This window comes from Aptenodytes patagonicus, chromosome 6 (assembly GCF_965638725.1).
Source record: "Aptenodytes patagonicus chromosome 6, bAptPat1.pri.cur, whole genome shotgun sequence".
Taxonomy (NCBI): domain Eukaryota; kingdom Metazoa; phylum Chordata; class Aves; order Sphenisciformes; family Spheniscidae; genus Aptenodytes; species Aptenodytes patagonicus.
Window position 1 is genome coordinate 31,925,790 of NC_134954.1, and position 24,884 is coordinate 31,950,673.

The 24,884-nt window shown below is 50.3% G+C and overlaps 1 protein-coding gene across 2 annotated transcripts; it reads right to left on the reverse strand.

Annotated features, from left to right (window-relative positions):
• Nucleotides 1–339: 339 nt before the first annotated feature.
• Nucleotides 340–24,606, reverse strand: COL6A2 (collagen type VI alpha 2 chain). Of its 2 annotated transcripts, none has more exons than XM_076341986.1 (27): nucleotides 24,486–24,606; nucleotides 22,948–23,546; nucleotides 22,344–22,364; nucleotides 21,556–21,621; nucleotides 20,923–20,976; nucleotides 20,768–20,812; nucleotides 20,556–20,582; nucleotides 20,256–20,282; nucleotides 20,109–20,153; nucleotides 18,609–18,662; nucleotides 18,163–18,225; nucleotides 17,832–17,894; nucleotides 16,815–16,904; nucleotides 15,889–15,951; nucleotides 15,419–15,481; nucleotides 15,213–15,275; nucleotides 14,608–14,670; nucleotides 14,137–14,187; nucleotides 13,711–13,746; nucleotides 13,265–13,327; nucleotides 12,956–13,018; nucleotides 12,643–12,678; nucleotides 12,339–12,384; nucleotides 11,603–11,755; nucleotides 10,892–11,344; nucleotides 10,520–10,558; nucleotides 340–1,921 (listed from the first exon to the last, which is right to left on the reverse strand). In XM_076341986.1, exons 1-27 carry the CDS (start codon nucleotides 24,589–24,591, stop codon nucleotides 1,314–1,316), a joined length of 3,060 nt encoding a protein of 1,019 aa, XP_076198101.1. In that variant the 5' UTR covers nucleotides 24,592–24,606; the 3' UTR covers nucleotides 340–1,313. The 2 variants fall into 2 exon arrangements, with proteins under 2 accessions (XP_076198101.1, XP_076198102.1); XM_076341987.1 differs by lacking the exon at nucleotides 340–1,921 and adding an exon at nucleotides 5,951–7,518.
• Between the last annotated feature and the right edge of the window lie 278 nt (nucleotides 24,607–24,884).

Here is a 24,884-nt window from a genome sequence, read left to right on the forward strand (position 1 = left end):
AGGAATGAAGACATGGTCTTTGTCATGCTGAGAGACCACAGTTTGATGGGCACTAGGGGGGTGTGGGGCCATGGGGCAGAGGAACAGGTCTGTAAGGGGACTGCTGCAGACAGTGGGGAGAGCTGGATGGGCCCCATCAGCATCCTGCGGTCCTTCAGGTCCTCAGCGGTGCACCGTGACCCCGTGCAGCAGGGACCCCTGGCCTTGTGCTCCAGCATTTGCGAGAGGCAAAATACAAACTTATCTGGACTTACCAGCTTAGCACCAGGAGAATCAGCTGCTCATTAAAAATAATTTAAAAAACCAGACAAACTACAGAATAAAGAGGCTTTTTCAGGATAGGGTGAAAAGAGTTTGTTTATTTTTGCAGACAGCACAATTCAAGTTCAAATCTGGGCATTGCTCAGCAGATACTGGTGGGAAGAAGGCACCATGGTTGCTTTGAGCACATTGGGATGACAGGGAGGCAGCTCGGGCGGCTACCCAGTATTTTGTGAGATGCTGGGAGCGTGCTGTCCCTCTCAGCCAGGATTTTGGGTGCAGTAATAAATGAACAGGTTCTGATGAAGGTCGGAATGGCAGAAGCAAGGGAGATATAGCCCACAGGAAAATGAAAATCTTGAAGATGATCTGTGAAATTTAGGATAGATAGAGCCCCAAAAGGAGCATCTGCAGACAACTGTAGAAGGCAGCAAAACCTCTCACCATCTCATTGCTCCTGGGAAAGAGGAGCAAGCCACCAAGGGCCATGCAAAAGGAAAGCAAGTCGCTGACCATTTCAAGCAGCATGTGATGTGTCATAAACTCACTCGGTTGTCTCAGGGCAGAAGTACCGAGAGAACAAAAAAGGTCAGATAATCTGGAAAAGGGTTTGCTAAAGAACAGGGGATGTCACAACTGTAAAGCTTCTCACAGGATGCTGAGGGATATTGAGAGTTTTTGAAAACTAGAGATGGTAATTTGTCCTACTACACTGGAAAGGTTTCTCGTTTCTCTGACAAGCCCTCCTAGGATTACAGTACGTATGCAAGGCATGGCTTAGTGTGTATAAAGCTTTAGAGAAGTACATCATATGGCTCTGTATCCTGCTTTGATCTTGGTTTTAATTAGCACCATAAATGTAAGATACACGACTTTTCATCATGAAAATTAAAAGAAAATGAGCTCTGGATTTTGGCTAGAAAGGAGGACCCAGAGGGCAGCTGTTCTGGGTCAGCTCAGAGTTGCTAGCAACCATACAGAGGGAAGAAAATGAAACAGGTAATATCAGGAGTATGCATACTGGTGGGAGGAGGAATGTGCACTCCCTTCATTTAACATATCCACCTAATGAACCTGTCGAAGAAGCTGGGCTGGGAGAGGCTATCATAGTCCTTCTCCCGGAATATGGCTGCCCGGTCCCCGAGGCCAAGCTTCAGCAGGACGTCCATGTCTACATCATTCCCAAGAGCCACTACCGTGGGCATGATGTCTTGCTTCTTCATGGAGTTGATGGCCTCCTCGAGGTTCTTGCTTCCTGTGATGCCGTCAGTGATGAAGACAAAGGAGAGCTCAGCATTACGCCGGGCGAGTCGCTGCCCATCTCCCGGGCTGAGCACGATGTTGTTGATGGCATGTATGATGGCTGACCCGATGTTGGAGGATGAGTCCAGGTACTTGATCTGTGCCAGGGCATTGGAGATTTCTGTCAGGTTGTAGGTCAGTGGGAAGACCACATCCTGGTCCCTCTCACTGCCATATTGCAGCAGAGCAATCCGGGCATTCATGTTGTCGCTGTTGCTCCTGGCCAGCGTGAGCTGTCGGGCCACCTCCTCCACAAAGCGGTGGGCACTGCGGAAATTCTGCTCCCCAATCCTTTCAGAGCCATCAAGCAAGAAGATGACGTCAACGGGGCGCTGTGTGCACTGGGCCACTGCAAGCTCTGCAGGAGAAAGAAGAAGACAAGAGTTGGGAGCATAAGGAAGTCTACAGGACAAGGTTGGGGCTTGCCTCAGGCAGTTTGGGCTGGAGTCGCCTCCATGCATCTTTGTCCAAAGAAGGACCAGCCCCACTCTGGTGCCAAAGCCTGTCTTTGCAGCTGGTAATGTAGGAGCTTTGCTTCTGATTCCCTCAGCTCCTGGGCACTAGGTCTTAATGAATGTTAATTCTGGGGCCTATGACAGACCTCCATAAGCATCCATGAAATTAGACAGGTCTGTGCATTTCAGTCCCAGAATTACATCCACCTTCTTACAGCAGTGCCCAGGTCTTATCTGTAACAGGAATATCCAGAGATTAATGGCAGGCAGTGTCTGCAAACCTCTCAGTTACTTCTAGACAGTGGTTTACTTTCAGAGTTACTCTTCACACACAGATTTGTAGGATGAAAGCTGTTTTCATACCTTTCACCTAGATTAGTTTAATCAGCAATCACTAATTCCTGAAGAGCTTATAAAGGTTGGGTCATATGGTTGGAAAACAAGACTATCCTTGTTGATGCACCTGTATGTAGTAAAGCAGCTTTTGTAAAATGTAACAAACCCATATTTGAGTGAAACACAGTGGGATATTGTTCTTCAGTCACTCAGAACAGCACCTGTCCACAAAGTGGGCATGTGGGCATATGAATATACACAGTGAATTAACTCAGAAAAAAAGGGAGAAGAAAATAGCAATCTTTGGAGACAGCTGTTAGTTAGGGACCATTATTTCATTCCTTTGCAGTAGTTATGTGTATTTCATTTGGTGTTTCTCTGTGTGCACTGCTTCTCCGAGAAACATTTCCATTACTGCACTGTTGAATTTTCTTCTTCTTCTTTTGAGTCTCCTTCGCTGCTGAAAGCACTAGTCAGGAATATGACTGCAACAGCAGTATTGATTTGTGATGTACATGCTGCGGCTGGCAACCCCCTGAGTTGGCAGCAGGGCAATGGCCATGTCACTGTCAAGCAATTCTGTGGCTCTAAGACTGAATCTCGAAAGGGTAAAGTCATGGAGCCGATGTCATGTTGTGTTGCATGACTGGCAAGGAATAGGAGACTCTGGAGCAGCCCCAGCTTGAGCATCCATTTCTGGCAATGAGGGGTAACTTCTGGGATAGGAGTATCACATGAGGTTGAATTTCCGCACCATGAGCAAATCCAACTTGACAAAGTGCTTCCTCAGTGCTGAATGCTGTTACACCTGGATTCAGCATGGCGGGGTGCTGAACTGGTGTAATTCCTTGTATGAGCTGAGCAACAAATGGATCACTGTTTAGTACCTTAGTACTATGTGTGTAGTCAACATTCGGCAAACAGAGAAGTTGTATTTTAAGCAAAATAGATACATGCACTCTTGACACTACAGGGACAGTGTCCAACATGAATCCAACAGCACAAGATAGTGTAGCAGAAGCTCTGATGGTGCATGTCGTTGAGCTTGCAGACTATTTGGCACCACTTCTGTCCATGACAAAACAGTCAAACCTGATGCAGGAACTTCTGCTGGTACTTGTGGTTTAACCTAACTCGTTGGACATTGCAAAAGTCTGTGTTTGTTTCTGTATCATGTTCCCTGACCTTGTAGACTGGCATTTCTCCTTAGCCCACACTGCAAAACATCTACAATGATGGCATGCCTTGAATGGTGCTTACTGCACATTGTCTTACTGCTAACTGCAACATTGCTTCTGCAATGCCAGTTCGACTGCAGTAGAAACCAATCTCCAAGCGATGCTTTTTCCCCCATGAGCTTTTTGAATATCGCATTTTGAAATTCAACTGCGATACTCCACTCCTTTAAAGCAATAAAGATATGTACTCACCTCTGCCCAACTTTCCTTGAGAAATGTTGTCTAAAGGTACATTGATGCTGCAGTTCCCAGTACACAGGCACTGCTGCCACAAGGATGCTTTGTCTTGGCAGTGCCTGCATTCCTGGTCCTCACCTGCTCTGTGTAGTCGTGGAGGGGGAAAGGAAGGAAGGCATGCCCCTTGCAACCACACAGTCCGAAATCTACATAGGGGTCTGCAAAAGCAGGTGGAAGCGAGCAGGCGGAAGTGAGAGCTGCATATTGTGTTGGAGAAGTGTTACCAGTCTGTCTCCCCCGATGCTTGTCTACACGTAGTCATGTTTCTTGAGATGACAAGCAAGATCCACCCGCCTCCCACATGACCCGAAGCAAGCCTTAAGAGCTCCTAGTTAAGCAGACCGCGGCTGAGAGCAGCATCACTCCATGAAGCTTCAGTGAGAGTGTAACGCATCTCTGGCTGTCCAGGCAGCCTCTACTGCGGGAGCACTCCCCAGAGACACTCTGCTTGCTCCTCAGCCCTCACGGCTGCAGAGGGCTGCCTTCGAGATGTGTGATAAGATGCCTTTACATATGAGTTATCCCATGGGAACATAACAGATGCAAGGCAGCACAGCAAAACCTTGGGTTTGTCTTGTTCAGTGTCACGCTTCGGTTGCAGCTTGTTCCCATTTCTGGGAGGCTGAGGACCCGAGCACCCTTTCCTGCAGCAAGGAACAAGATTCTCGTCCTTAACTGGGAGATAAGCTCTTGGAGGCACCGTCACGAATTAGGCCAACTAAAATCTTCACATCATGTTTTTAATTGGAGCACCAGTCCTTCTCATGCAGCTTACAGCAAGGCACGAATGCCTGCAGCTCACCGTACTGCATATGGTGTGCTAGGACACAGCTGAGGACATCTAACAGAGATAGCACAAAAAGCAGAAATACCATCATTTTCCTGTCATTAGCAATCCTGTCATTAGTTACCACATGTGCAGAGTAACCCCACCCATTCACATCATGTTCCTGCTTCTTCTAAAACCTGGGCAACTTGTATTTCCTCTATTGTTTCACAGTGTTGACAGTGGAGATGAAAGCAACAGTGAGATGGGGACTGACCTCCCAGCCCTTTCTGGGGCTTCCCCCTTTCGCATCCACTCCCTGATCTGTGTCCTTCCTTTGCCCAAGAGCTTCACTGAAGGAACCGCTGCTGTGATGAAATCTATCTGGTTTTATCAGAGGGATTAGCCAGGATTATGTTAGCAAAACATCACTACACCCACTTGCCTCTGTCTAACAAGGGCCAACACAAATACTGCTCAGGCAAAGGGACATCTTCTCTCTTTTTTTTTTTAATCTTTTTTTTTTTATCTCTCTTTTTTTTTTTTCCATAATGAGTTGAAGGTTTTCGAGAGGTAAAAAACTTTGTTTCCAATGTTGCAGTGCTTTGCTAGGAAATATTTCCAAAGGAAATGAAATAAACAGCCATTCTGTGATGAGGTCTAAACCCCCTTTACTGAAGTCTTGCCGAATCCTCATCTTGTTCAGCAAGATGTTCCAGCCCTGAGATGTTCTCTTCAAATCAGTGTTTCTTTGGGGCTTTTCCTCTAGCATCATGGCTGGAGCATCTTAACTACTCTGAGTTCAGTCATCTTACTTGCATCCCAGCAGGCTAAGTCATACACTACTTTTGGGATAAAAATCGAAACAGATTGGGGAGCTTGGCTTTGCACAGACTATCTCCAATATGTGGATTACGACCAGACACTAGCATATGGACTCACACAGGCAGATCTGCATCCTTTTGCCTTCACCTAAAACTGAGCACACCATTTAAAGCTCTCTGAACAATTTTCCCTCCATTATATGCCAACAGCGGAATTCTCTAAGCTCCATGTCCCTATAGACTGGGAGCAAAAAGTGCTGAAAACTTGGGAGAAAGACTGTTTTTGTGCAGCGCATCTGACCTGCCCATGTGCTGAGTGACACAAACACCTCCCCTGCGTGCCTGTCGCCGGATTGCTTCTAGCCTAGACTGGTAAGCCCCAGATGTTGAAAACACTGTAAGAAGTTCCAAGAGGGCAAATTCCTCATTCCAGTTCCCATGCCTGAGCTTGGCAACTGGCTCCACTTTGTACACCTGGAAACATTACAGCCCAACCGCATTTTTGAAGACTGTACATTTCCCTTCTGCCCATTAAATATGACATTTACTCAGTATACTTTATTGCAATAATACCATGTCAGTTAGAGAGGCTGCAAAATTCACTTGCCAGCAGTAAACACTCCTACTCTTATGTCTGCACACGAAATGCCATTTTCTCTTCCTACAGCTTGAGAGGGCAATAGTTATTCTGGGGGCAGGAATGGCAGTCACCTGCCTGACTTCTTGTGAAAACCAGGGGCAGCTGACCTCATGGAAATATCACTCCTCATCTAAATGCATGTACCCACAGCGCAAGTGGTGGGTCTGTAGTCTCTTTGAACCAAACTAGCACTGGGTATGGATTGAATGGCTTATACTACAAGTTTAAATACTTCCTTTTAAATAGCTCATGTAACGTATCACAGAGGTTTGACTGTGCAGTCATGGATTTCTGCTTTGGACTGCCTAGTCCTACATAACCTCTACCTCTTGGATATGAACAGGTACATGTTGCTAATTAAGACAGAAGAAACACAAATGTACAAGCAGAGAAAAAGGCAGAGGGAGCTCATACAGCTTCTGAGAGAAGCACTCCCCAGGTTTTGGTGCTCTTGATGGAAAGCCAGGGTTGCCCCTTCTCCCATACTGTTTGATCTTTCCCCTCAATATCCTCAACTGCCCATTGAATGGTTGTAAAGAGACACTCACTGGAGATGCACCTTGCTTTGCCAGTCTTGCCACACAAATGGTTTGCAGGACCCAAAGAAAGCCCTTATGGTAACCCAGCGAGAGGATGCAGAAGATGCTTCAGAAACGGTGAGCAAATACATACGCAGGAAGGCATGGGAAAAGCGCATTGTTAGGCTCTCTGCAAGAGGGGCTCGCTCTGGCCCTCAGCCATGTGCGTGCCGGCAGTCTCCTTGGTGGAGCCTGGTGCTTGCGCATTGCTGAGGGCTGGGACATGCTAGCCTGCCAGAGCAGGGTGGGAGTGCGGTAGGGCTGGAGGGGAGCAGCGTGGCTGGCTCAGAGACCGAGGCAACGCAGCTCCTCTGCAGAAAAGCAGTGGGCAAAACAACAGCATCTCTTGACATCACTGGAGAAAGCCACCATGTTCATCAGCCAGCCATGCCGGAGAGGACTGCCCCTTTTGTCACATCCCCAGCTGAGCGCAACCAAGCTGTTTCACTGCCTGTGTTTCTCCTAAACTAAAAGCATCTACCAATGTACCTGTCCCCTCTGCCAAACAGGCACTCGAGGAAAGTTGATTACCACCTCCACTAAACCTCTGCCTCCACCTGCTTCATGCGATCTCTAACAGAGATGTCAGCAAAGCCCTAGCACAGTTTCTGGGTCCCCCACAATCTCGCTGTGCACCATTTTGAAGGTGTCAATGAACAAGTCCATCCACTCTTGCCGCTCATTTCCAGTGGCAAACTTGGCTTTTTCGGCGGTAAAGGCCAAAGTGGCCACCAGCTGGGTGTACATGCTGGGGTCCTGGGTTTCCCGCGTGGAGTTTAGGAACTGGGCGATCGAGTGTATGGTGCTGGGGAAATCTATGTTGACTCCCTCTTCCATGGGGCGGAAAATAAGTGGGTTTACGTTCCCAGGGTTCCTGTCATCTGCAAGTGAGCGTCAAAAGAATATTTTCAGGGCTTGCTAGCAATGGCTGTGTCTCTGAATGCTACCTGGCTTTCCTACATGCACTGCACCAGAGAAGAACAGAGCTAACGAGGGACAGAGAAGTAAAGACCAAAGCCAGAATTTAAATCTTTCTGCCACTTTTATGTCTGAGGAACCGTGGGATTCGTGCCAAATCAATCACACATCAACCGAGAGACCTCAGAAAATGACACGAATCCTTAATTGCCCAGTTCCTTCCCACTCATCCGGCATAGGCACGATGGAGAAAGAGCAGCACTCAGGAAGAGGGCCATGGGGTCCAGGTTCTTTCTGCATATGGGATTCAGCCATCACGTAGCTTTGAACTCTACTATGTGCAAACTGTACACATGATGCTGTACAGCCAGAAAGACATCTAAGGGACAGCATTATGTGAACTCCTTGCCTGGCACTGAGCCCACTGCGCTTTGGCTAGAGTCACTGCCCTGCGATGTGCAATGCTCCTGTGTGGTGTCCGGGCTAGTCAGGACCCCGAGAGCCTCTGTCTCCAGTTGGCTATGCTGAACTTAAATTCAAATAACATCCCAAAGCCCAAAGCAAAGCCTTTTGCATGGGTTAGAAAAAGCATCACAGAGCATCATGCGGTTTCTATTGAAGCAAGTGGTCAGTTCAGATTTGCTCAGCATTTAACCCATTTAACAATCCAGCATCCTGTTAGCACTGCAGTAATTGATGGGTGGTAACAGAGAGACAAGGGTCTGCCCTGAAAACAGGAAAACCTGGATTTCTTTAGGCAAAGCACTGAGGCAGCATGCCTTCAGCTGCAGATGTGAACCTGAAGTGGTGACGTGCCTGGCTCTGCAAGGCAGCAGGGAGGAAGCTGGAGTATATCTAATACCTGTCCCTCTCTGTGCTTTGCTGACAATACCCAGGCTGGAGCTGGGGTACCTGGCACGAGCAATTGATTTGCTCCTCAAAGTGCCAGGACTGCAACTCTGACAGCCATGGGGTCAAGAACAGGGCTGGGTGTACCTGACTGCCTGACCTGAACCTGTCTGGCCTGTCTACGACTGGATACATGCATTGGATGTGCACAAAGCTCACTCACATACCCTGCAAAGGGCGCTGTCTCCGTCCAAAGGGTTTGCACGTGAATTGGCACCAACTCTTGAGATGTTCTCAGAGAACCAGAGGAAGCCGAGCACTGAGCAGAGAAGCCCCAGGCTCTGCCACATGCCTTATGTCACATCTTATCCAACATGTTCCCTTGCCACTAGGCAAGTGTGATCATGGCAAATTCTTCTAAATGAAGAAATAAATAGCAATGCATCACAGACTATCCAGTGCGGCGGGTGGAAGGCGCTTTGCCCAAAGGCCCCTGAATCCCTGGGTATCACTTATAACTTGATCTACTGGGCCTAGCACAGATCCTTGCACACCAGGACAACTTTTGCCCATGCTGAGATGGGTGTACTGGCACTTTCACAGAAGGCCCACACCTACCCAGCCATGTCACTCCACCTCCCATGTCCTCTGGGGTGCAGGTGTAGGGCCTGCACTTGATCTGGCATGCCTACGGCATGGCTTGAGGGATTCGCCTAAGAGGGAACCCCCTCAGATGCTTTCTCAAGCCATTTCTGTTCTGGTCCCCAGGACTGTCAGGTACCAGCGAACTGTTCTCACCTTGCATCAGGAAGAGAAACACCCAAGTGCACTACAGGGAAAGGACCACCAACTTCGCCTTGCTTTGGAGGGCTTTGCTGGCCCCAAGCCTAGGAGAACATGAGCGCACCACTGCTTGGGTCAGTCTCTCTGCTGCAGTGTTCCTCAGAAATGGGGAGGCTGCAAAGACCAAAACCTTTGAAGACACCTGAGCAGTCACCAGTGTGGCATGGGGAAGTCACCTCCTTGTGCACAGATCCGCAGGACAAAGCTCCTCAGAGGACACTACAGAGGAGCCTGTGTGGATAGCTCAAGCATCATGGTTGGACATTGTGCTCTCTGCATGGCCAGGTGCAAATACTCAAAATACTAGTGAGAGATTTTAGATGGGAATAATTATAGCTTTTCTGTCTTCAGATTTCTGAGCATCCTGGGACCAGTTTTCCTTTGTTTTGTATGGAAATGAAGGAACTTCTTTGAAAATGAAATTTGAGATTCTGTATAATACTGAGTTGAAGCTGGGGACTTTCACAAAAACATTCACGGCAAGAGTAGAGGTAAAAATTGCAAGAACTGGCAAAACTTTGTCCCCTCCAAGCTTTGTGTATATCAGCAAATAGTGCATCTATTGTATTTAAACAGGCACAGAGACTCAAACAGACAGGATCTCTAGGAATTCAGGTTGCAGATCTGCCCCTCAACAAGCAAAATGTGATCAAGTAAAGCTACCTGCAGCGAGCAGCAGCTGTCTCCTTTAAACCAGAGGATCCTTACAGCCTTTTTCCTTTAATCCAACATCCTGAGTTAATTGTTAATTAAATACAGCCAGTGTTAGAAAAGCCAAAGCTTTGAGTCCACTACGGTGTCATTTTCCAAACGGTCCCTACCCACTGCTCTGCCCTTGTCACTCCTAAGGAGCATCCTGCCCAGTGCTGCAGGTTGGGCTCTGCATTTCAAAGGTCGCATGGGTGGGAGAGTTTAGCAAGGGGGTTTTGACTTGATGTATAATAGAGACATGGAACAAGTGAGAAATTAATGCTGAGTTTGGAGTTCAAAACCTGGTGGCTCCCAGGAATTGGGACAGGGAGAAATATCAGGGCTGAGCCATGCTGGTGCCCTAACATGGTGCACTTGTACCTACCTGTGCAGAGAACTCAGAGAGACAGGAAAAGAGCAGGAGATGAAACTCCTCGTGTAAAGTAACACTATTTCCCGAACTCCTGCCATCCAAAGGGAATGAACAGGGTTGCACACCCCTGTCTCATTCCTGAGCCTTGTACACTCTCCCCCAGACCTACCACTTTGTGCAGATGGCATGAAGCTACTTGTAATGTTTACCTGTCTGACAGGGCAGCTCAGGGCAGACGATCTGTGGATCTGGAAGGAAAAGAAACAAGGAAAACTGAGTGATGTGCTGCCATCCCCCTTCACAGTTTGCAGTCAGGGTGGCAGGGCAAGGTCTCTTACAAGGGGAAAGGACTCCAAAGGACTGCCCCAAAAGGCTGGCCTGTATCTGAGAAAGGACTGTTTATCCAGGGCTACATAACGGTCAGCCCCCACCATGAATGACCCAGCTTATGAGCTATTGACCAACCTGCTGAGACACAGTGCCTCTGCAATTGTTGTAACACACCATATAAGCCTCCCATCCCAAACCCTGTGGGTGAAAACTCCAGTTCCAGTATGAACTGTGCAAGAACAGGTGCAGACCTGGGCAGAGCACGTCCTCCATCTTGTCAATGAATTCCTCTGCCACCAGGTCCGAGAAGAGCCTCATCTTCTGGACTCGCTGGGGTTCATTGCAGGCAATGGAGACCAGGGTCTCGCTCTGTTCTGGCTGATCAAACATGTCTCCAATGCCAATGGTGTTGACAACCACATCTCTACCACAAAGAGCCCCGAGGTTCTTGTCATCATCCCGGGGGTCATAGCGCCCATCTGTGATCACCACAGCAAACACTTGGGCTTTCTCTCGCTTGCTTTCCTTGATGAGCTTGTTGTAGGCAAACTGAAGGGCAGATGGTGTCCAGGTGCCTCCAGCGATCCACTCCAGGCGCTTCACTGCTTCCTTGAAGCTCGACAGTGAATCAATGCGCTCATCATCAAGCTTGATGGCTTCGAATGTCCCCTCGTGACTGTACTGCACCACCCCAACACGGGCACCTGCCAATGAAGCGTCACATTACTTGCCTTTGCATTCTCAGTGAAAAGTGGAGAAAGTCAGCAAACTTTTGTATCAACAAAGAGCTGCCCAATTGGCCTACAAAGCTGGGAAGGGAAGAGGGAAGAGCAGAAACTGCTGCAAAAATGCTGGACAGATGGATTGCAGCCCTGGGCAGCTACAGACAAATGTGGAAGCTGGAGGGATCCAAGACCCTTTTCTTTTCCCCATGCCCCACTCTGTCCCCACACAGTCCAGACCTGTCTGCGACTTGGGGTCCTTGGCAATAGAGCCCAGCCGGCTGACCACGTTGACAACAAAATTTTTCTCCAGGGTGAAGTTGGTGTAGCCAATACTCTCTGAGCTGTCTATGACGAACATGATGTCCAGGGCACCACAGCGCTTCTCACAGTCTGGGGAGAGGGACAGAAGGAGGAAAACATGAAGGTCAATGATGGTGGGAACAAGAGCTACCAGGGCAGAAGAGACCCTCTATGGGAAGACAGAGACAGTTAGCATCACAGTAAGCATCCACAGGGTTTGTGGTGCTGCCCGCAGCTGGCAGCATAGGGAGGATTTTACATACATCTTTCTGTCGACGTATATCAAAAGAAACCTTTTTAATCTTGCTGTATAATACACTCTATCCTATTATCTGGACCATGCAACTCTATATTACAGCTCACTGCTCCTGTGATGTCAGAGCTAAATTTTGGGAGGTAAGCCAGGCTGCCCCTGCAGTGCCACTGCACTCACTGGTGGGCTGGGACCAGGGTGAGCAGGGAAGGACTTCCCGTGGTGTCTCCTCTGCAGGGTACAGTGCTGTGCAGAGCGGCAAAGAGCCCACCGTGCCAGCGGCTCAGTGCAAAGGGCAGCTCACGGGGCAGAGCTCCCTCAAGGGAGTTCCTGAAGAATGAGGCAGCCTCTGGTGACCCCCTTTCCCCATTCCTTGAGTGGTCGTTTCCTTGCCCTGGGGAGAGGTAATGGTCTGCTCACCACAGCATCCGCACGTCTCTCGCACATAGGTCATCACGTCGCAGTCCTGCCAGCAAAGGGGTGCAGGGTGAATGCCTCCCTCCCCTTACACAGCATCCATCCCCTCTAAGGGAAAGGCTCCCCTTTCCCTTCCCACCCAGCCGGCCCCCTCTCCTCTTTCCTTGGCTCCCGTGGGAAGCCACAGGCCACCTCTGCGGGGCAGTGGCAGGACCTGATGCCCTGTTTCATTCTCAGGCTGTGCATGGCAAAGCCACAGTTGCTCCAGGAGGAAGAGCACCGGGGGCTGCAGAGCAGTGCTACTTACAGTCAGGCCAGGATCTCCTGGTGGGCCGGGGGTCCCCTGTAAGAAGAGCACAGGGATTTCAGGCACAGTTTTCCCTTTTTGGGAACTAGACATCAAAGCCATCAAAAACATGGCTTTTTGTAAAGGTCTGCCATGGGAAGGGTAGGAAAGCCTTGCTGGGAGCCAGCAGACACGTCTGGCAGCTGGTGTCCCCTCCAGCAAGCCCTGCTGCAGGTAGACCCACTGGGGTTCTCTGGGCCTTAGAGCATCAAGAAGTGGGGAGGAGAGGAGGGAGCTGCAGCATCTGCTCAGACACGATGGCATGGTACTGTACCTCGCGGCCTGCTTCACCAGTTGGACCGCGGGGTCCGGGCTCACCTCCTGGGCCAGGATCACCCTGGGGAAGAAGCAAAGAAGTGTCAAATATTTCCCCGGCAAGGCCAGTGATGCAGCCACTGGTATTCGGGGCTCCTCCTGACCCCCTCATCAGGCACAGCCCTGCTAAATGCAGTCACCAGCCTGCCACAGCTGAACTTGGGGACACGGGGCAGGCAGGAGAGCGGGCAGGGCCATCCCCAGCACACCTGGCAGAGGTGTGGGAGTGGGACACTGACCCCGCGGGCAGTATGGGAAGTTTGCTTACCGGTTCCCCCTTCTCTCCTTTGGTCCCTTGCACTCCTTTTGGTCCAAGCTCACCTCTTCCTCCCTGCTCAAAGGAAGGAAAAACAGATTTGACACAGAGCACATCTGGATGTGCTCAGGCAGATGCACTACTGCTATGAGCCTGTCAAAAACACATGCCTGCCTGGCCCGGGAAAGCACCCTCTAAACCAGCAGCTCGGTGCAGAGCAAATAAACAGTGTTTACACAGGCATTAACTAAGAATAAAGAAGTTTTGCAAAGCATATTTTGGATGGTTTCAAAAGGAGGTGGGCTTGGGAGATACACCCAGGCTCTGCAGCTGCAGGGATTAGCCAGGGTAGCTGCTGGCAGGACAGGCTCCTCGGCCACGCACCCAGAGGGTCAGGCGACAGCTACTCGGCATTTCAGTCAGTACAAAAAACAGGCGACGGAGACAAACACACTCACCTTGGGTCCCGGCTGCCCCTTCTCACCCTTGTTACCCTGTGAAGGGAGAGGAGGGAGAGGTCAGCACCTGACTAGTACCAGCCCCGCACTGTGCACGCATACATCCGAAGTCTGCAGTGAGGGGCAACAAAGCTGAACAGCAAGTGTAGCTTCAGGCTGATGGTTGGAGTGGTGGGCACAGCCACCTCCCCATCACTCCCGTTGAGGCTGCAGTCCTCAGTACCTCTGCCACAAGGCTGATGGAGCCGTGGCCAGGTTCACTCCTGGTGTTCAACCCCCTTGCCCCCTTTGCGGGCTTCACTTTTTTGTGACCCTGACAATTTTTCTTCTTCCCTCTTCTCCCAGGCTGCTCAGCTCCAACAGCAACCTCCACCGAAACAGGCTTCCTCACGGTGCATATGTCTACGCTGGACGAGGCATGCTTACCTGCGGTCCTCTGGGTCCAGGGTAGCTAAAGCCAGGTCTGCCTCTGTCACCCTTTGGTAGAAAAAAGATATCCTGTCAGAAACCAAACCCAGCCTTTCTGACCTGGTGATGCCAGCGACAGCCAGAGCTGTTTTCATCCCCTCTCAGGGTGAGACACTACCAGGAGCCGTGACTTCTGCAGCTAGCCCTGAAACATTGGGAATGGCTGTGCGGAGTGAGGCTTCACGGCGTCTTGGGGACGTCGCATGCCAGGGACACCCCTGAATCTGTGCAGGGTGAGGGATGTAATCAGAGCTGCCTTGGCCAGAGCAAGACCTACATCTCTGCCCCATAGGGATGCTCAGGTTTGAGCCATTCCGTTTCTGAAGCACACAAGTTTCTGCAGTGGAAACTGCCTTTTTTTTAAAAAAAAAACCCAAAACCCACACAAAAATACCCTTTCAAATGCAGAGTTGCATTCAAGGACTTTACCTTCGGTCCTGGTGGTCCGGCATCACCTCTTGGGCCCAAGTCACCAGGGTCCCCACGCGATCCCTGCAGGATAGTGTTGGGGAGAGCGCAGGGAGTGGGTGAGGATGTTCCTTGCAGCTCCCCGGCCACATAGGGGACCGTGCTGGAGAAACCAGCTCTTGAGACGATGCTGCAGGACCATCTCCCCTCCCAATGAGGTTACTGTGATAGTGACTGATTCAGCACTTGGGTTCCCACGTCCTGTGGAGCCACATGGATGTCACGGCACTACTGCCACAGTGGGGTGCTGGGCTAACCACAGACCCAAGACAAATGGGCGCCCGGGGAGCCCCATCTTCCCTTGCCCCGTGACCCACTCTGGTGGTCCCTTCTATATTGTCATGGGAACACCTGGGACCAGGAGTGATGGAGAAGCAGGTACTCCCGGGTCTTGTGATTTCTCCTTGCCCCAGGGGCTAGCCAGGGCCTCTGGGCTAGTTCTTAGCCTCCCTGAGAAAATGTCAGGCAGGCTCCCCTTGGGAGGGACAGTGCAGCCAGCTTATGTCAGTAGGGAAAGCTACTGCAGAGGGAGGACACGGTCACACAGATGCCCCAGGATGACTTACTATCTTGCCTGGCTCTCCCACAGCACCTGAAGGGCCTCGGGGTCCTGGCAGTCCTTGGTCTCCCTGCAAAGCAAAGCAAGAAGCAAGAATGTACAGAGGCAGGTATAGGCAGGTGTGCATGAGGAGGAAAGCCAGGTGAGCTGCCCTGTACGGCAGCAGCGCTCTCCCTCCCTCCTGGCTGTCACCAACCCCTGCTTTGTGCTTACCCTTGATCCTTTGCTTCCAACCTCACCGGGCAGGCCACGAGGACCCTCTGGACCAGGATCTCCCTGTGAGGAGGGTAAAGATGTTCCTGGTCAGGGATGTCTCCAATGCTGTTTGTGTGCATGGCAGTGCTCCTTGGAGCGAGGAGGCATGATGCCATCTCAAATCTGGTGTTTCTTGGCTTGAAACACAGTGTCAGGGCAGCGTGCTCTCTGAACATGTCTCTTAGCCTTGAGCTTTGCTGCTCTTCATCCCCTCTCTGGATCAAGCCCTGGAAGAGGAGGCTGTACCTGCTGCCACTAGGGCAGGCAGCAGGCACAGTGGAAGCAGAGCACACATGCAGAGCCCACTGGGATCTGCAATTCCCAGCTCTGGTGTTGGACACTTCATGGCTGGGCAGCAGCACATCACACACACTAGTCCTGTGCATCTTGGGCTCATTTGCAATGGTCTGGGCAGTTGCTTTACTCACCCTTTCTCCTTTGGCCCCAGGAGTGCCTTTGCTGCCTTTTGTCCCTGGATCTCCACGTCGACCCTTGGCAGACATAGAAAGTCACATAAATAGGATGTGAAGATGGATGCTACCTGAACAGTGACGCCTGGCTGCCCTACCTTCTTCCTCCTAGCCCAAGAGGCGTATCCTTGCCCCCTTAGCGAGCATGTGCCTGGCAGCAGTGTAGCAGGGATGCCCATGCTGGCACTGCCTGGGGGATCTTGCCTTTGGCTTTTGGGAAGCCACAGCCAGACTATTCTTTCAGGAGGATGGTCACTGCAGTGACCACAAACACTCGTGGTTCATTCCCTCAGGGTTAAAGACTGCTTTACTTCCAGCTCATCCGGCGTTGCTTCCCCCACTGGATCTTGCACAAGGACACAAGCTAGCTGAGCTCTGGCCTCTTGGTGCTGGTGGAGCCATGCTGCTGTATTCTGCCAGGGAACGTCATCTCCAACCCACTCCCCAAATTTTGCAGTGCCCCATCACATTAGCTTGGGTCTGTGTGGCACCATCAATGTCGTAACACAGCTGTGATTCAATGCTGCCCTTTTCAGAGAGCTCTACTGTAACAGCCACCAGATCTTGACTCTGTGAGCTCCTGTGAAAAGCCAGAGGTTTGGGGAACTTGCTAGAGTACAGCCAAAGGGTCCCTGGGCATCCACAGAGGCATTTGTGGTTATGTGGGAATACAGGATGCTTCTCTAAGGTGAAATGGTTAACATCAGGCTTAGGATTATGGAAGTACTGCTCTATGAAGATGAGGGAGACAAGGAGATCAGCATCTGTACATCTTTTGGGATGCAGAAGGCAGAGTAGGCAGGCTAAGTGGGGCAGTTTCTCCATGAAACTGCATCAGGCTCCCATGATGTGCCCACTGTCCAGAGAGCTATTCAGACACTTACAGGCTCTCCTTTGGGTCCAGGAGGTCCTGCTTCACCTCTTCTTCCCTTACTTCCAGCAGGCCCTTGAGCTCCAGCGTTGCCTGGAAGTCCCTTGGAGAAGAAAAAGAAATACAATTTGTCAGAAGAGAGGTCAAGGTGCACACACATACACACCTCTTGTCCTGTGTCAAGCAGTCCACTTGAGCAGATGCGTGTATGAGCACACAACTTATGCTTCCACACTCCCACCATGCCTACATGTCAAAGCTATGTGCACAGGCTCCAGCCTTGGAGCAGCGTGATGCTGTGTCACCTTTCCTCCACCAACCAGTGCAAAGGCTTGTCAACTCTTCCTTACAGCATCTGTCCAGCCCTGCCTAAAGCCGGAGGGCTATTTCAGCCTCCTCCACTATCTCTGAAGTAACTGGCCATCAGCATAGCAACCCCTTTGGCTATAAGGTCAAGTACAGTGGGTAGAGCCTGCGTTAGATCTCTGAGCAATTAATCGTTAAAATTTACTCATATGAGTAAAAACAGTCTGCAAACACTGGCACTGCCACAAACACTGAGGAAGTCATGAGACTGTGGCAGGGGAAACCACGGCCAAACAGGGCCTTTCTACCCAGGAGAAGATGGGAAGAGAAGGAAAGATGCAGTGCAATGGATCAGCTAGAAAGGTAAATCCTCCTAAGTCTATTTTGCCTGCTTCTCTCTGCTCTGGACAAATGCTCAAGACCCATTCTCATTTTGCTTTGGGCAGCTGCAGGGATGTTGTGCAGTTCCCTCTCCTGTTGCTCACATGACGTTTCCCACTGTACTGGTGGGGACACGCATGGCGGGAGAGCTCATTCGACCACCCAGGGGCTTGTGCTGTCTCCGTGCTGGTGGGCTAATTTGCAGAATCACCAGGATGCGTTGGTGAGCAGTCATTTTTATACTGCATCTGCCCTGTGACCAGCTGATACTGCTCCGGCTCCATGCCACATGGAGCAGACCCTAGTAAGACACTGCAGACATCTGAATGCTGCATGAACCTACCGGGCTTCCTTTTTCTCCTGGAGGTCCCGGGGGTCCACTGCGACCAGGCCGGCCAGGATCTCCCTGAAACAGCCAGAGAGCAATGGTCATTGCCTGCATCATCATCATCATGTTGTTGCGCACCACTGACGTGCACCATGAGGAGCCCAAGGAGCAGGGCCAGCAAGGCTCTTCCCTTGGCTCCTGTGCCTGGTGATGGGATCCAGACCCCAGAGTCTGGAAGGACTCAGAGTAGCAAAGGATTTAAGAGTAAATACAGGCAACGGTGTTTAGCTGTCCCCACTGGTGGCCTCTGCCCACACTCTCTGCTCGCTGTTCAGAGCACTTGTACCTTTATGCCTTCGTCTCCTCTTTCACCTTGGTCTCCTGCATCACCTGGGTAGCCATCAGGGCCCTAGGGAGGGAAAGGACGAAGAACCACACATTTTGCAGTGGCAACAATATGCACTTTCCCTGCAGAATAAATCAACTGGCTTAGAAAGTTGCCTTAGAGACTAAAATAGTTTTTGCTTGTTACTAGTGTTGATGAAAGGAGCAGCTCCTCCTCTCTGTGTGGAGGGGAGGGACACCGGGGGATCCCAGCTTACTTGCCCATGGAAAGGAGGCACAAAAGAATCAGGCTGTGCTCCCCATTCCAGGGATCCCAGGCCTGGGATCAGATCATGCAATTGGTAGGAAAATGGGCCAGTAACCTCTCGTTGGCCATCTTTTTACATATGCAACTCATTCAGCAGCTACACAACTGATGAGCTGAATGAAAGAGTAAAGCGTTCCTACCTTGTCACCGGGGTCTCCCTTGCAGCCTGGTGGTCCAATTCTTCCCAGCTTGCCCTGGAGACAAAGCATTCAAAAGAAAAAGACAGAGAAGCTGTAGGTGTCTGAAGGGAAAATACGGCTTTTCTTGTTAACAGTTACTAATTTTTAACATCATCTGCTGACCATACCTGTCATCAACTAGGGAATAAATAGCAAGTGTATTCCTTAAACAGGAGTGTGGTGTGCAGAAACAAATGGAGGAGGAGAAAGTAGCCTAAAAGCCCTGAGTGGCAAGCACAGGTGTTGGTGGGAATTCAAGCATTCTCATCCCGCACACGTGCCCTGGGTGATGGACATGTCCCTTGAGGCTGTATTTGGTGGTCACTCACATCCACGGTTGTGCTGGTCCTCTGTCATACATCTCGTGTCAGAGCAGCTCAGGTCTGCAGTAACCACGCTGCCTGATGGATGCTGTGACCACCTTGCTCTGCACCCCGAAACGGCTTTGTCAGCAGTGCTTGGACAGCTTGCCCCGGATAGAGAGTGGTGGGGACTGAAGGACTTCAGTGTTTTAGAGCTTCAGCAGGCATTTGAGGAGTGGGAAGAAGAACTGGTATTATCTCACAGGTGTACTTGGCTGGGTATACAAGAAAGTGCAGAGCAAAATCAATGTGGGCTGGCCAGTGGACAAAGCTAGCTGAAATCATCTCAAATTAGGCTATCCCACTGCAGTACATCTGCATGGCATGCAGATCTAAGTGAGGTCGTGGACATGAGGACATTTTGGACATGAGGAAAAATTTCTTTACTGAAAGAGTGATTAAATATTGGAACAGGCTGCCCAGGGAATTGGTTGAGTCCCCATCCCTGGAAGTATTTAAAAGACGTGTAGATGAGGTGCTTAGGGACATGGTTTAGTGGGCATGGTGGTGTTGGGTTGACAGTTGGACTCGATGATCTTAGAGGTCTTTTCCAACCTTAATGATTCTATGATTCTGTGATTCTATGCAGCCCTCTACACTCACCATAGAGGGGACAGAGAATTTCAGGGACTTTGTTACAACGTACTTGAACCTGGCTTTAGGGCTTTAATATTAAGAACAAGCAGTAGCTTAGAGATGAAATTTCAAATTCTGTGACGAACTGCCTTGAGAACCAAATTTCTGCAAATCTTTCTGTGCACATGTCCTGTAGGGGTCACTAACACTCCAGATGAGATATCTACACCCAGATGATCTCGCCGTATCACCTCCTGCAGCAGGACTGGCTGTGTTACACATCTAGTTCCTGCAGAGAGCTTGCTGACGAAGGGATAGCACTTCTATGACCTGAATTAATGCATCTCCAGCTAGCTCAAGTATTTCTACAGGACATGCAGAATAATGTGCAAATAAGTTCATAGAAACCTCAGTCAGAACAAAAAGCGTGGGATGGGATAAACAAAACAACCTGTGGGTACAAGGCGGGGTAAAGAAATTAAACATCAGGAGCAACATTACAGGGTGCTCCCAGTAATGTTACCTTCTGTCCATCTGTGCCGTTCCTGCCTGCCAAACCAGCGGCACCCTGGGATCAAGAGGGAAAAGAAGAGGGATCAGCGATCTGTTAACACACACTCAAGGGTTGGTAGCTGGAACAACACTCAAATTAGAAAATGTTCTTCCTTACCCTCCGTCCATCGGATCCAATCTCGCCCTGGGGGAAGAAGAGGACAGGAGTCAGCCAGTCTGCCTACATCCCTCCCACCCATTTAGCTCAGTAAAAATGTCAACACTTCACAAGATCATGAGCAATGCCTGAAGGAGACAGGCTTTGGGATGCCCCTGAAAATCCCTCCCCAAGTCTGCAATTACATATTAATAGGGTTGTTATTCTCCCCATTACAGCTAAACTCTCCCTTTTTTGCAACAGAAAGGTGTGCGTCCCCTGCCAAGTCCCCAGACAGCCATTCAGTCTCTTCTTTCTCACCTTCTCTCCTTTCAGCCCTGGGACACCCTAGACAAAAAGAAAAGAAGAATAATGCTGTGTTAGTGCCTGGGGATCAGCAGGAGTGGAGGCAGCGGCATGCCGGGGGTCTCGGGTGGGAAACGGGCAGGTGGAGAGGGGGAAGCAGCGCTCCCCCTGCTTTACTAAAAATCAACAAATGCAAAGAGCTCAGTCAGTGGCTATGGGATTCTTACCTTGGGACCAGGGTATCCAATCGGACCTTCAATACCTGGGTCACCCTTAAGGGAAGAAGACACAGAGAGTTAGCTCGAGCATGGCAGAGATGCGGCCCCAGCTAATGCAGGGGCAGCACTGCTGGCTGCAGCGGGGGGGACTTTCCACAACTCACCTGTCGTCCCTTCAGCCCAGGGGACCCTGGCTCACCCATGTTCCCCTTTGCACCCTAAGGAAAGAAAAAAACCAACGTAAGTCAGGGCTTGGTGCTGACTGTGAGAAAATGGCAATTTCTGGGAGCATCAGGCTCACTGTGGCTCTTCCTACAGAGCTTGGGGCAGAGTGCTAGCAGAGCGGGACCTGCTTTATTCCGGGGAAGCTGGGGAAAGACTGTATGGGTAGAGAAGCACACAGAGGTGGGGGGCAGGAGAGTGGGTCACCCTGCACATGTGAGAGCTCTGCTTTGAGGGTGGGAGAATCGGAGACAACTGCTACCTCACTCCTGTTGTCCTCAGGTGTTGAAGGTGCCGGCTGTGGCTGGCACAGCCGATGCTCTGATGCCTCTCTGCACTGCTGTCAATGCATCAGCCTCGGCACAGACATGTGGAGACACCGGTGCTGGCTGTGTGCTCCCTCCATTCACTGCAGCACGGCAGTCTCCCAGGGCTAAGTCAGATGCTGGGGAGTTATTTCCCACCTGGGTGCTATGCCTGTGAAGGCTGCTGCAGCTGAGGTGAGATCTAGGGCACCCTGCAGTGTCTGTGGCAGGCACGGGCATTATTCTCTCCCACAGGTTAGGGCGACTTACCTTCTGCCCTCGGTATCCCTTGGGACCAGGCGGACCTGCAATCTCCAGGCAGCTCATCTTGTAGCACTGAAATACAAATTAAACAGGAGGTTTAACCGCTACACTGCAGTGTCCTGGCTGCTTCACATGCTGAGCCAGCATGCACCTGAAGCTCAGCTCTGCACCATGGCTGTCCATGCACCTCTCCCCATGACCACAGTGCTAAAAACTACTATGGCTCCAGCTGGGTCAGAGTTGAGGCAGCAACAAACATGCAGAAAAATGCTGCCCGTAAATTAAAAGCAGAAAGTTGCCACAAGCACATTCATTATGGCTTGGCTCTGGGCCCAAACTGAAAGAACAGGACTGCTAAGTGTCAGGCAAGGTGGTGTGGGCTTGCTCTTCTGGGGCTATCAGGGCATGTACATGCCCTTTGGAGCATCGCTCTGCACATTCCTCCCTATGTTTGCCAAACCCTGTCCATGTGATACCAGCAGGGCAGGAGATTCAACTTGCAGAGCACCTACAAAACATGCCTCCAAAGTGATAAAATGAGTCTATTCAATAGACCTGAACTCATTGCAGGTGAGGGGGAGGCAGAAAGTGAAGAGTCCAGTACCCCATTTTAACCACTGGGTAAAGGGATGGATCCCCAGGCTCTGCACTGATCCACAGGTGGGCAGAGACCCATCCTGCGCAGCTTGCTGCAAAATCTGGCCTGCTACTTCGGGGTACGAGCTGGTCTTCTCTAAGTGAGGCAACTTAAACCTGTGTCGTGTGGCAATGGCATAAAGATGCTGCTCACTCACCTCTCCGTAGGCTTCGTGTTTCTGCGAAGGAGAAAAAAGGATGAACAGAATCAGTTAAGGTGGTCAGCCCCAAGAGAAAAACAGCATCACACCCTTGGAGGTGTGTGTGATGGTAAGGGAGAGGAGGTGGTAAAGGTCCCATGGCTTTAAAGACGTTCTCAGCAGAGTCCTCGATGAACAATGCCTCACAGGTGGGGCCTCAAAGACCATGCTGATGGTGAGCACGTGTCTTGGTGCTGCACAATCTTCCACGCGCCCCTGGATGGGGAGCAGGCTGGGGTATGGGTCTGGCCTTGAGCCAGAGCCAGGCTTAGGGTGGCAGTCTGCCCAGACATGCCGGGAAACAGAGGCGCAAACCAAGGAGTCCTGCTTAAGCACCTAACCAGAGAAATTAGAGATGCTTGAGACTCCATTTGGTCCATAAGTGCTGAAAGGACATAGAAAAGGAAGAGAAACAAAACGGAAGCTTTTCGCTACTGGAGGTGCTCTCTAGAGCCCTGCCAAAACCCACTGCGGGGCTGCTCAGAAAACATCCCCCCCAACCACGCACTGCTTCTCTTGTCCTCCCTGTTATACTCCCTGCACCTCAGGTGGCACTCCATACCATAGCTTGGATTATCCTCTCGATGGTGTTCACATCAATGTCCAGGGTGTCTTTCTGTGTGATGGCATAGTTGTTGCGGTACAGCTCATGCGGCAGGTTGGCAATCTCCCGCAGTCCCTGCTCGTAGATGTTCTCACTGGGAGCCACCGCAAAAAGCTTGATCCCCATGTCTCGTGCCCTCTCAGCCTGCATCTTCATCCCCCCACAGGGACTGCCAGTGACATGGCCATCAGTGATGACTACCGCAAAGTTCACACCTGAGGCCATCTGGGTCTGGATCTGCTCTGTCATGTTGGAGATAGCGCAGTCTGTGAAGGTGCCCCGGCCAAGGTAGTTAATAGCAGACAGCCTGGGGAGGTATATGTCTTTGCTGCTTGTTAAAGGGCTGTAAATTTCCACCACATCTGAGTAATGAAGTCCACCAAACTGCCAAGTGATGTAGACTTGGTTCTGATAGAGCTCATTCTCCAGTTTATCGATGAACACAGGGATGAACCGCTTTATTTGATCCACGAGGCTCTGGATAGGCACAGTCTGCAGAGCAACACTCTCCGAGGTGTCAATGATGAAGTACACATTGATGGGGCAGTTCCTCTTTTCTGCATGGAGACAATTATCCAGACCATGTCAGAGCACTTCATGCACTGTTGCACCCCCTTCACTGTCCCCCAGAAACCTGGACCAAGAAGTGTATATAGACAGTACATAGAGGACAGCACATAGAGTTGTGAAGAGAGCAAACCATAGCATGAGGCTCGAGATTCAGCTTCCTGTGAGAGTGTTGCAGGTCTTACTAATCAGGAGTTATTTCCACCTGGGTAGGAGGAAATGAGGAAACTGAGGATTAAATGCCAGGTTTGAATGAAGAAGAGCAAGGGTATGACTTTTGCTGTCCTACACTAAATGAATGCCCTGCCTGCCAGGCTGCTGGTTGCTCTCTGATTTATAAACATTTTCAAAAAGATCGTACCCAAGTGTGATACTGGAAAAAGCACAAGTCCCACTTAGCTCTAGCAGTAACATCTATGTTCAGGTCAGATGACTCTCCGGTGCCCAGGACTTCAAAATCCTAAGATCGGCTCACTATTGAATCAATCTTGAAAATCTTACCATTTTTTGTAAAAGTCAGGCTGGATATGTAAATCACCTTCTCTACGTTTCAACTGAAAAGCGCTGAAATTGTCAAATTCAAAATGGACTATTCTCTGACATCAGATACAGAGCTGAGCTCTGGAGACTGACCGGTATTTAATACTGCATCAGGTGGGAGAAGCCACCACTGGCAGACCCCAGCTCTTCAATCTCTACCTCTCTGCATGCCAATGCAAACCCAGAAATGGGAGTTTCAGTGGAGGACAGTGCTCCCTACAGATGGATCACTACCCCAGGGCACTGCCCAGGAGTGCAAAGGGGCAGGAGAGGTGTAACGTGCCACTGTCAGTTCCTTGTGAGCAGGCTTTACAACTGAGCATGGCCATTGCTTTCAGTGAAATTGCTGCCTACAAAGGAGAGAGGCACCTAAATTATCTGGTTAATACCTGCACAGGAGGTAGGACTGGCATCTCCAGGATCCTCATCAAACTGAGCATGAAGAGGAACTAGAACCACACAAAGGAGAGTGGGAAAAAAGGCTGCTCGGAACATCTCAGCAGTTCCTCTGGATATTTAGATGCCTGTGGGAAAACACAAGTTACATGTTAAGCATGATATACAACCGCCTAGCTCTGCTGGGAAGATACAAAGCCAATGCTCCCTGTAAACCCTGTATGTGAAGAACACGACTTCTCCATCACCGTGATGCATCCCTGGGCCACTAATGTAGATTTTTATATTGACTTGGAAGCTAAGCAATAAAGTATTTTCTTTGTTGGAGTATGGGTGAATGATTTAAAAATGCTTTAGCTTCTCTGTCAGTCCGAAGGGAGGGATCAGGTGGT